Genomic DNA, 12298 nt, shown 5'->3' with positions numbered 1-12298 from the left:
ATGTAAAAGCAAGATTGAACGGACCAAAAAACAAAAAGAACTAGGTTGAAAGAAGTAACAACAAAAGATTAAGGATAAAACTTTTTTCTCTAATTTAAAAGCTTGATAAAATAATGGAAATAGAAAAATAATCAAGAGCCTTGGATGAAAAAAAATCAAGAAAAAATACTCAAAGAAAAGAATTCAAAATTTAGAACGATAAAAAAAAACTAAAACAGAAAGAGCGACCAAACTTTACTAGTACATCTGGTTTTAGAGTTAAAGTAACTTTGATTTTGATTGTGAAAAAGTATAAATAATTGTATAGTGTGTTGAATTAAAGTTTAAATTAAAATTTTTTACTTGGGAATTATGTGTTTTTATTGTATAGTGTGTTGAGTTAAAGTTAAAATTTTTGTGATTTTAACTGCGAAACCAAACGGAGTGTACAAGACCAAACCTATAGTATCCAAAAAGCATCTCCAACCTTTTGCCTAAAAATAAATAAATAAAAGCAAAAACAAAAAAGAAAAGAAAAAGGTCGATGTCTTTCCATTTTCCATGCTCAAATTACATTTAGCTCCCTATAGATTCCCTTCTCGACCACTTTACCCTGTAAAATCCTGAAAGTACTTATTTTTCAAGTATTCGATGAATATTACTCAGCCACTTGACGGTATAATACCAATCAAAGCGCTTGAAAGTGAAAAACGAACCCCACAACGGGCCTATTGAGTCTCACTTATAAGCATATGATTGGTTGTTACCATCCATTATAATATTCAACCAATATTTTTCCAAGTATCTATTTGCAGTTTGCACCCAACAAATTCAAGTTTGGATCTATTTCTGCGTCGAGTTCACATGGCGGCTGTCCTGGTTGACATCATCTAATATCTCGATTGAGAACGATCAACAAAAGAAGTCAGCAAATGTCTTTCCCATGAATTAGACAAATCTCCACAAATCAACTTCCCGGAGTTCTTCCAGCAACCAATCCTCGCTCTTTGTCATGCATAAATCCTCCAAAAGTATAAAACATATGACAGTATGTAGAATATGACCACAATCTGTAGTATGTTAATCTCGAGATATTAGCATTTTTATACTTTGGTACAATTTCAGGAAACTGCAATCCTACAGTTTACTGACATCAGATCGACTGTGTAAAAGAGAATTTGAAGGAATGTGACAGAACTCATACTTATTATTATGGCTTGCAAGAGCAGATATTTACAAGAACAAACCTCAGGCAAAAGGATAAGAGAAAGAGCTATATATGGGGGATATACTAGCCAGTTCTCGACACAAGTATCATCGATCTCAATTTCCACTGTAACAAATAATTTTAGATTAGTTTACCAAGCTTGAACCCACTATACAAGCACAATTGGAGAGGAAAGATAATACAAACAGAAAAGAATCAAGAGAAATTCCATACCAGAGCTATCTTTTCTACATTCCACTGTTCAACAGAAAATGGAACTTCTCTTCTCCCATTGGTAAATCTTATTCGGGTGTTCCCTGCAGAACTTGTACAATCTCCTCTGCTCTTGACTGGATGCCCTTCAGATACTCGGTAAGGACCCTTTGCTGGTAAGAGCCTCCCTCCTGATGATCAAAGAAAATGGAATTTGAGCATAATGGGAGACGGAAATCGAGGAACTGAAACTAAGGATGACTCGGAGAGGAACATAAAGCTCACTGTACGAATCAGAGTCCGCTCAATCCGTTTCTTTATAACAGCGTACAGTTCGTCTGGTGAAACTTCACCTTTACCGACAGTCATCCCGTCAATTAACAGCTTATTCCAATCATCTTCTGGAGCTGCAGAGATTGATTTTAGAAAAAATTCAAAAAAAGAGATGAGACACTTATTATCTGACCAAGCAAGGGAAAAACAAGTGTCACATAAAGTGTTGATTTAAAACATCGCATCGCCATGTGAATAAAAACCATGTCCTTAATGCTACAACATTGGTTTATCTCGAAACAGTAGCAGAGTTGGGATTTCCGAGGACTCCCATATGAATATCAACTTCAGTCTGTCCACATTGAAGGACAAATAAATGATGAGCAAATACAAAAGCACCAATCCAACCAAATCTTTGCACTGAAACACAGCTTCGGAGAATCATGCTTCATGGTGAACTAACTCGTCGAGGATCATTCATTAACATCACTATTGGCAGCTTTTGCTTAATTTCATACTATAACCAAAATTATGTTATTTATGATGGAAAGTGTGGCTTTAGGACATTTGTTGCTTTACCACGTGCTAAGGGGCTTACCTTTGATTATGTGCTCAAGGAACTGCTCAGCCTTCAATACTTCATTGCCTGCAACCAAAACATGAATAGGAATTATGAATTGAATATTGGTATCCTACAAGCATATACTCGGCTCCTATCCTCTTAAAATCCTTAGCACCGTAAGCTCTCTTTCTTTACATGCCCCCTTTCTACGTATAAGTGAAACAGAAATCAGCTCTTTAATGTTCTGTGAAGAAAATATTCATCTATAAGGTACATATCAGAGCAAAACTTTATTTACAAGATGTACAAGCTCAGGAAGAAATTCTAAGCGTGATCAGAAGATTCTACAGCCAAGATCAGAAGCTAGTCTTAGATGGAAAGGTTGACCATTATGATATTCTACTTTAATGTATTTATATGATGATAAAGCTGTGATGTATAATCCAATAAAATAAAAAATTTTAAAAAGAAAGAAAGATAGGAAATCCATGTAATTTAAAGTGACTTTGTTGTAAATTCCTTATTTCAGCATCTGTTTTTTGACTAAATAGCAGTGGAGTGTTAAGATAGCCTGCATAAGTGAAAAGGTTTTGATATAACCTTTCTTTGCATAACTGCGCTTTGAGAGAACTCTGGAGGCATAGAGTTGTAGAACTTTCTGTAGCATGGCCACAAGCCCGGGTTTATCCTTATCTTCTTTGGCCTGAAAATAAGTAGACATTCTGCTACCGAATTATGTGTGAGGAACTTGAAGAACCAATGTAGTATCATCAGAAGCTTAATTCATGTTGAACCAACCATGGCAGTGCAGAAGACTCCCATTTTGTCATTGGAAAAGCAAAAGAACATCAAGTAAAAAGACATTTTAAACAACATATCGCACAAGCTGAGGTGTCCTGCAGAAACTTCTTCAAAGATAAGTAACTAGGATGCCATGGTTAGCTCCATATATATTCGTTTTACGGCCTTAGTATATAAAAGATTACGTTTAAAGCACTGCATCAGCGCAGTGACTTTATGACTTATCAAAGCACACCCAAGTGGGAAAATAGTAGAAGCAGCGAAAAAACCTACTTGTCTCAGCTGTGCATTAACCTCTGAAAGGAAACCTTCATCCAATTGCCCTTCTTGCTCCCTTTGAGTTATTTCCTGTTGAATTATTAAAGAAATAGAACCACAATTCAGCACACATGATTATGGGTCATGTCACTGTATCAAAGACATTCTTACAACAATTTTGGGACTTTCTACAAATAGAATAATGAAAAGATTACCCTGGGGAATCTACTTTCAGTGAAAGCTGATGCATGAAAATTGATATGTGCATGCCTAATTTATCTTTTCTTTCTATTCATATTCATGTTTGGGTTAACCCATATTTCTCCATTTTGTGTGGCCAAAAAGGCCAAAGGATATAGACCGCATATTGGTCAGTAAACTTATGTATCGAGAAGGTCAGAAATCATAGACAGCAATATATATTATTCTTAAAATATGAAATTCATTTCTTACGAAGGCAATCAACGGAAATTAATGAACAACTCTCACTTTCTCCATTGTTTTAAGAGCCTTTGGACCTCTGGGTGGCCAATGAATCTCTTCCTCTTCATCAACAACAGGCTTTAGTATTCCCTTGAGAACATCAGTAGATGATTCTATCTTTTCCTGCATGCAAAAGGATCAACGTTTTTTCTCCATGTAAAAGAGAGCAAAACTAAAGAAATGCAATTACAACAAAGAGATGACAATAAAGTAAATGCCGATGCATGAACAAATGCATGTGGAGAAGAGGGAAATTACATTTGTCTTATGGACGAGGCGGTCCACTATGCTCATCACAGAGACAGCTAACTCCTCATAATCTTTCTGAAAAGGTAAAGATCCTGTCAAACTATTTGGCTGGTGAAAAGGAGGGGAGAACCAGATTCAACTGAAACACAAAACAAAATGTCATGACGAAACCAAGTAAAAGCCCGTGCTTTATCGTCCTCTGACTTGCATGTATCAGTTCTAGCAGCCAGTCGTATCCAGAAACCCTCATTGAAAGCAAGGATGTTTTCAGCAACAAGTTTCCCAAGCTGTATAGAGACCAGAAGACCAAACATGAATCCCTTAAGTAAATTGCTTATTTTTTCCATAGAAAGAAGACATCTAAATAAAGGTAGTGATGGGCCCTACGGCCATTTCACACAGTATGGTCTGAGAGACCATATCTTCTCTCACCAAATCACAAAAAAATGAAACATCACTTGGGACATTAAACTACAAGGGTACAAGAGACACCAAGCAGAAACCATATAAAGAAGTAGAGCATCTCTTGGGCATTTGAATTAACTGATATTCTTATTAAAGAAGATCGTCCATATAGGGAAACACGTTATTCTTCTAAACTGGACAGTACATTTAGCATTTCCATGTGGAACAATGATCTGGAGCAGCGTTTATTGGAACCCCAACCATTATCTAGTACTAGAAAAGATATAAGGTCCAAGTTATTAGCCCAGAAACCATGATATAGAATACACTTACTTCATGTGGAGTCGCATGCCTCAGCATATCTATGAGCCTATCGACTTCTACTGTCTTTTTGAATGCTTCTTCAGCATCTTGACTGACTGCACAGATCAAAGTTCTCCTGTATTATTACATCCAAACATGCCATTTACTACCAACTTCTCTTTGCACCAGATATGTTAACTGTAAAGTGCAAGCTCTTTTAACTGGTCTGACATACTTAGAATTAAACATGAAAAAACCACAGATAAATTCATGGGATAAAACAAGCTGCCTGACAATAGACAGAATAACAAGAATGCCAAAACAGTATTTATGAAGTTAAAGAAAAGGTGATTCACAAGCTCAGTCACATTAGCTAAGGAGAAAATAGCAAGACAGTGCTTAAAATAAGTCATACCTTCTGTTTAATTTTATTCTGCTCGATGAGTAAATTGACTTGACCTCTCCAATCCAAAAGAAAGCAGTCTTGGCATGCAGAAACAGTGAAACCTATTATCACATAGCAGTCGACCACTGGCGGCTAGAATGTCGAAACTAAAAATCCGTCCGAAAGTGATTACACTCATGAAGATGGATAACTCAAAATCCTTGTTGAAGGTACAAATTTTATCCGTATCCTCAACTCGATAACCAATGATCACGAATAACTGCGGTGAGTACTTCCAAGCAGAACCGTTATATTCATCCAATAACAAACTACAAATCACCTCAAAACGAGATATCAGAATTCAATACATCAACAATAATAGCAAACTGATAGAAATGACCATTTGACTCCTCAGTCGTCTCCAGACCACCGGCGCATTTCAGTTTTAGCTTCTCCGTCAGACTTAAATCGGATAAATAAACTACATTTTTGCTCGCTTGTTGAATATCTACCACATTTATCGAAACACCGGCGCGACTAAAAAGCACACTCGAGACTCGCTCAAATTCCAGCTAAAATTGCAGCAAGAACTCAAGAATTGAAACGGGAACGGACAGGAAGAAGTACCTGTTGACGAATCGAGCAGCGGTTGAAGCAGTTGAGAGCTGGAATCGGCGCGGGAGCGACGAATGCAACCATTTTCAAAGCTTTCCTGCTTTCAAATATGCTTCAATGGCGGATAATGAAGCAGGAAAGGATTCAGCGAGCATTGAATGGAAGCGAAGCAGCCAGAAATCTATCTTGTTCGGTCTATCTCCTTTGCTCAAGGCGTAGTTGGGCCTCAATCTGTGGGCCCATGCACCGCGGGCCTAGTAAGTGGTCCGGCACTATGGGCCCAAGGGGCCCGATGAACGGGCCCATTTTATGGATGTTACATAATGTGGGCTGGTTTCGGGCACTTTTGTCCGCTCCCACCAATACCCTAAAACTCCTAAACCGCACAACGAAATTGATATAACTTCCGTATGGTGAGTCTAATCATATAGAAATTTAAGCCAGAAAGCAACATATCAAAGAATCACAATTAATGTCCAATTGCGAGCTTCTACCTCTAAGTCAATGGTGATTCTCTAATATGTTGAGTTTGGTATTAATTTTTATTTGGTTTGACTTTAGAGGTCATAAGGAAGCTACGGTTCTTTATAGCACTCAATTTTGCTGAGTGACTTAAGAGTTATTACATAGTGAAGTTTTCAATCTTGTAATGATATTCAAATTTTGACCTCGTTTTCTAATGTCATTCATTATTGTTTGAAAATTCTCATTAATTCAAACTGTAGTACTCCACTAAAGATTTCCAAAGATACCAATAGGAGGTCTAACGTAAGAGAAAATTGTTCCCGAAATTGGTCCTTTGGATCGGAAAAAGACAAGTCTCCGATTCCGACGAGAGAGAGCACAGTGCTTATTTTTCACTTAGATTGGAGGGTAACTTGCAAAATTTTAAAGGTTGGAGGACATATCTAAAACTACCTGATAGTTCGGAAGTCAAATTACATTTATCTCTATCTTATTATAAATGTTATTAATTTCTGAGTGAATAATTGTAGAATTGAGGATTCTATTATGAATATTACGTAATTTAGTATATAATAATAATTGAATATGGTAATGATTTAGTATATATTATTCGGTTTTTGTATTTCTTAAGTAAGAGTTCGGATCCGAGTCTTGAAAATGGAGAAAGTACAACAATTGAGAGAGTTTTACCCCTTAATGAGTTGAGCCGGTTCGAATTAGATTCATGGAGACTTACTGGGGATTGCGATATCAAGATGCAAAAAAAAAAAAAGCTTTAATAATACGTGTGCCTCAACTGTACATTATTTCCTGATCTTTTTTACGGTGTAATTTATAATTTATGTATATTTTATTTTATCCTGGGAGGCTTCAGAAAGGGCAGCCCATGTGAGAAAAGCCCAGTAACAGCAGCAAATGCTTCTTCTTTATATCAGCCCCCCTTTTTCCAATGCTGTCAACTTGCACTAGCAGCAGAATCATTTTTCGTGTTCTATTTTCTTATTAATTTATAATTTCGGGTGAGATCTCACCCGCAAAATAACTAATTGGTAATGAAAAAAGAAATTCTTCTTGTAGATATTGTTAAAGATCAGATCCTTACGTAATCCACTTCTGGTAAAAGTGCTAATTTGTCCTCTAGCCCTCTCAGCCGACTTCACTTAATTAGCTGTGTTCCTTCCAATTCTTTAATCCACAATTGTTATTACTATAAGGGCAAAGATCTTCGTGATGGGTTGTTCCGATCGAGCAATTTTAAAAGCCTGTCATTTCCCTCCACTATTACGAGAAAGATCCATACAGCTGTGAGTGTGTGTGGAATACACTATTTCATTTATTGAGTCTAACAAATATGTCCGAGATCTCCCATGTTTGCATAACTTGTGATCGAACTGGTTTTTTTTTTTTTCCCTTTCGGGTTAAAACTCGTGGCAGATTTACATGTACAGTTGATAGACTTACTATAAGTCATTAATTATAAGTTACCAAATGAAACAAAAGCGAATAAGACATTGACATTCATATTTAAATATGATTAATTTTCTGCATGAGCTAGAGCCCACTTTGTCTTGGAAGTTGGACCCAACCTTGACCCTCGATCATGTACTGTAGACCTGATTAGAGCATCATTTCACAATGTTATTGTCAGCATATTAAAATCAACTGCTAATGGTTTTGTTGGTCGTTACAATTAATGGCAGCTAGGTTTTGTACAAAGGGGTTGTGTGTAAAGACTAATTCAGAGTTTAGATTTTTTTGGGGGCTATGGTCAGATGAAACCAAATAGATCTATGGCATGGCATCCTGGCATTCCAACAAACAATAAACAAGCTGTCCCACTTTCCTGAAGGGAGAATGAACACTTTTTTTTTGCCTGAAAGGAAAATGAACAATAATTGAAATTGCACATATATAGAGTAAAAACGGGGTTTGGTGTGGTGGTATTGTTTTCGATTTAGGACCAAGAGGGTTCAGGGGTTCTCATTAATAGTACTTTTGTGCCCCTTTAATTTTAGATATGTACTTTAATATTTGGAAGTTCAATGGATCTCGACTAATTCAATTCGAGCCGAATCGGCTATTAAGGATATGAAACTCTCTCAATAAGGATTTTCTCCGCTCACAATACTAGAAACCCCTTCATTTTCCTTTTCATATATATTCCTTTTAAAATTCATGGGCCTCCATTGTATATACACATGTACATATATGTGCATTTACTTATTAAGTCAAATCAATTAAATTATAAATAATAAGAATCATTTATTTTTTTCGATACATACACTTGTATTCGAAAGTCCATCCGGTCCCGATTAATCCAGTTCGAACCGGATCAGCCCACTAAGGGGTAAAAACTCACCCAATCAAAATTTTCTCCATTTATAAGACTCGAGCCCGAAATCTTATTTAAGGAAAACAAACGTCAAACCATTTGGATTAACCCTTATTGATTAACAAACATTATTTTCTATCGTTAGTCCTATGACTATGCTTCAATATGCGGTAACGAATTCATCACGTTGTTATACAACTTGCTTTGTTGGACTCCATGAATCACAAATGTGCTAATAAGAAGGAGAAATATTTTGGTGACCCTACTACCCAGCACCTCGTTCCGTATCGTCTAGTATGAGAAAATTCGGATTTATAAACTGTAAGAACCATGCGTGAATCGATGTTAAATACTTTAGTGATGACTATTAATATTAATGACTAGAGAAATATTATTGTTTTCTTTTATGCATGCATCATTGTGAAGTAGAATTTTATATGACTTTCTTAGCAGATGATTTGGCAAATACTCCTTCGAGGCTGCTTCCACACCAAAAAGATAATGAAAAGTAAAACAATATAAGATGATAGAATATCACAAAATTTCTGTCGACAGATTGAGAAAAATTCAATACGAAGTATGAACAAGAAGCAAGAAACAAATGTCAGTCATGGCTTTGATACCATGTAAAAATTAATTGTGAGCCAAAAATCGGGTATAATCTAGAAATATTGCTAAATATGATACACATAATATACAACTTCCACCAATAGAATATTGTGAGAATATTGAGTCATCCATAATACTTTTGAAAGCTACGAATTTATAAGATGATTAGGTAAATCACCCGATATTATTTTAAATATTTGGATTGGACATGACTCCAACGACTTGCATAGATTAAAAGAAAATTTGATATGGCATCAATGCAGAAACTAATATATGGTCTAATTACTTATAGGCTCGGAAGAAATTTTAAATTTTCCCTTTTTTGGGGACAAATTTTGGTGTTTTGGTCGAGTTCACTTTCAGCCGATTATGGGCATAGAAAGGTCCATAAGATTGCATACACATCTTTTGGGAATTTAAAGTCTGCTTTACCCAAGAGGAAAGGGTGGGCAAAGATTTCATAAATATGTCCCTCTGAGCTCTTTTGGCCCGACTAGAGCCCCTCGCGGAAACTCTCTAGAATTGTTCGAATTATACGATAATTGGAAGGGAGCTACCTATGGAAAGATGTAAGATATGTGTGTATTCGTGGTCGGAGCCATCTGTTCATTGTCATTACATTTTTCTTCTAAAATTGTGAATTGATATTGAACAGAATTATATCCGTTTTAAAGCTAGATTAAACTAGGGAGCATTGATATTGCTAGAGGATTTAGCTTTATTAGTATTAACCGATAAGTTGTTGGTTGAGTGGTAAGCAATATCAACTTCCATAAGTAGAAGAATACAAGTTTGAATTTTAAGGGGCATACTTGTTGAAAGGAGAAATAATCTCAATTGTTTCATTCCCCGAAATTACGAGAGTGGTATTTCTTATAATTTTAATATTATATACACGTCATAAACTCTTTATATTCTTTTAATTTTTGCAGATTTTTTTTCTGTAATTAATTCGTTGTGATGATAATTTCACACCCACTAGAATTGCCTGGTGCTCTACCACGACCACATATAATGATACTGTGTCAAAGCCACGTTGCCATATAACACAATCTTTTTAAGTAAGATTTTTTATTCGAGTCTTTATAAATGAAGAAAATCTACGATAATGGACCAATCCTAGTTGAACCAAATTAGTTAACTTCCATTGAATTTCTCAATATCATATGATGCAAACCTTTAAAAAAAAAATTGTCATCTTCGACTTCCCAGTCGCGTCACTTCTTTATTGAACTTGGATATATTAGTCCAGGAGACAACTTTTGTATCGTTTATCTTACAGTAGTCTGCGTTTCCCTTTTCAAATATCCCTTCTCTTCCCCTTTGAGAAGATCATTTTATTATAACCACGTCACAAAAATGAACCATAAGATTTGCACATTAAAAAACTACAAATTAAAGAATTTGCAGCTAGCGGTGTATGATTATAACGTTCTAAATTTGATACTAGTTATGGAATTATCTATTCCCATTAACTATTAGGATTCCTATCTAGACGTACAAACATCTTTTGTAATTGGAGATGCTACAGTGGTTGGCATTCATAAACAACTACCACAGTTGTTTTATTTTTATCCATCAGATTTCCTGACTTAAAATCATGACCGTATAAATGTCATATATTTTTTATCTTGAAGATTTATCTCTGATATTTTGACAATATATAATTTCGACAAGGTATCTTGTTGTTGACATTCGATCTCGCCCGTGGACGTCCGATTCGATATAAAACTGACCGAATTGCACCAATTCAATCAAATTAAAAATAATTTAATTACTTAAAAAAAATAAACAATCGAACAAAACGGTGAAAATTGTGACATGACAACGTTTCTATAGAGTTGAGGTTATGCTCCAGTGGACAACGTTTCTGCTGGCTTTGATAATGATGGTCAACCGGCTGTCTCCCACGAACATGAGGCACATCAAATGAGGGGAAAAGGTTTACTTGTTCCCTTCTTAGTCTTTTTTGGCAATGGATCTCTTTCCTCTCTATCTTGGCAGAGTAGTCTGGTTGGATCGAAATATTTTCAGCAAGAACATGGAGGTCCCGACGAGGAAGACCAACCTCATATTCGTGGGAGATGGCCGGTTGACCACCATTATCAAAGCCAACAGAAACGTTGTCCACGGGGAGCGTAACCTTCGACTCTAAAGAAACATTGTCACAATTTTCACCCCTTTGTTCGATTTCTTTTAAGTAATTAAATTATTTTTAATTTGATTGAACTGGTGCAATTCGGTTAGTTTTATATTGATCCGGATTCGGTCATTCAAAGGAGAGACCGAATGTCGACGACAAGATACATAGCTGAAATTATAAATTGTCAAAATATCAAGAGTGAAACTTCAAGATAAAAAAATATAAGACACTTGTACGGTCATGATCTTAAGTCAGGAAATTCAACGGCAAAAAATAAAAGAATCGCGGTGATTGTTTTTTAGTGTCAATCGCTGTACAAAAGAAAAGAAAAACTATAAACCACTATGCTTAATATGGAACCTTAGATGTTTTCCTTTTTATTTCAGTTATTAGTTTCCTTATCTTTTAAAATTTTATTAATAATTGCCAATTGGAAACTCAAAAATATCAATAGAGTTTCCTTGATTTGTTTCCTCTTTCTATTTTCCTCCTTTCCTTCTTCCTCCCTTCTTCTTTGATTTCTCTCCTTATATATAACCAAAAGTAAACCATAAATAAGAAATCTCCCACCCCACATTGCAGAGAACCACTATAGTCCAAAAGAGAGCTTTTCGGGCGGGACAATCTCCATCCACCAAACATAAACAACGATGCATGCATATTCCACCTTCTAATTTGAAAAAATTGGTTATAAATTTTTTTTTAAATGATCTTACCTCAAATAATATCATAAGAATGAATCAATAAGAATCATTTAATGAAAAATAATTATGATAATTATTCGAGTAATTAACACTAAGTTCATAGTTTCATGTATTTTCATCGGTATTTCCTCACATCACGTGACGAGGTAGGATCACCCCATAACTTTTATTGATTCTGTGTTTTCCAAATTTTCCTTCCTGCCCAACTGCCACTAGCTAGAGTTGTACTGGATAACTGTTCCCGCCAAACCCTTTTTCCATTTTTGTGAGAACCCAATTTTATTTGACCCAAATGCTCTATTGCATGTGATA

At 35.6% G+C, this 12298-nt stretch overlaps 1 protein-coding gene across 4 annotated transcripts; it reads right to left on the bottom strand.

Moving 5' to 3' along the window:
- Positions 1-938: 938 nt before the first annotated feature.
- LOC116206428 lies at positions 939-5894 on the bottom strand. Of its 4 annotated transcripts, none has more exons than XR_004156682.1 (12): positions 5746-5894; positions 5149-5240; positions 4764-4869; positions 4214-4312; positions 4035-4100; positions 3783-3899; positions 3309-3383; positions 2835-2937; positions 2271-2318; positions 1685-1806; positions 1421-1590; positions 939-1312 (listed from the first exon to the last, which is right to left on the bottom strand). XR_004156682.1 is itself a non-coding variant. In XM_031539299.1 (11 exons), exons 1-11 carry the CDS (start codon positions 5815-5817, stop codon positions 1489-1491), a joined length of 1002 nt encoding a protein of 333 aa, XP_031395159.1. In that variant the 5' UTR covers positions 5818-5894; the 3' UTR covers positions 967-1488. The 4 variants fall into 4 exon arrangements, 1 of the variants encoding a protein (XP_031395159.1); XR_004156683.1 differs by having other exon boundaries at positions 5149-5216; XR_004156684.1 differs by having other exon boundaries at positions 4764-4849; positions 5149-5216; positions 5746-5871.
- Positions 5895-12298: the final 6404 nt, after the last annotated feature.

This window comes from Punica granatum, chromosome 4, assembly GCF_007655135.1.
Source record: "Punica granatum isolate Tunisia-2019 chromosome 4, ASM765513v2, whole genome shotgun sequence".
NCBI classification, from domain to species: Eukaryota; Viridiplantae; Streptophyta; class Magnoliopsida; order Myrtales; family Lythraceae; genus Punica; species Punica granatum.
Note: the sequence above shows the minus strand (reverse complement) of the source record. Positions and strands in the feature narration are given on the sequence as shown.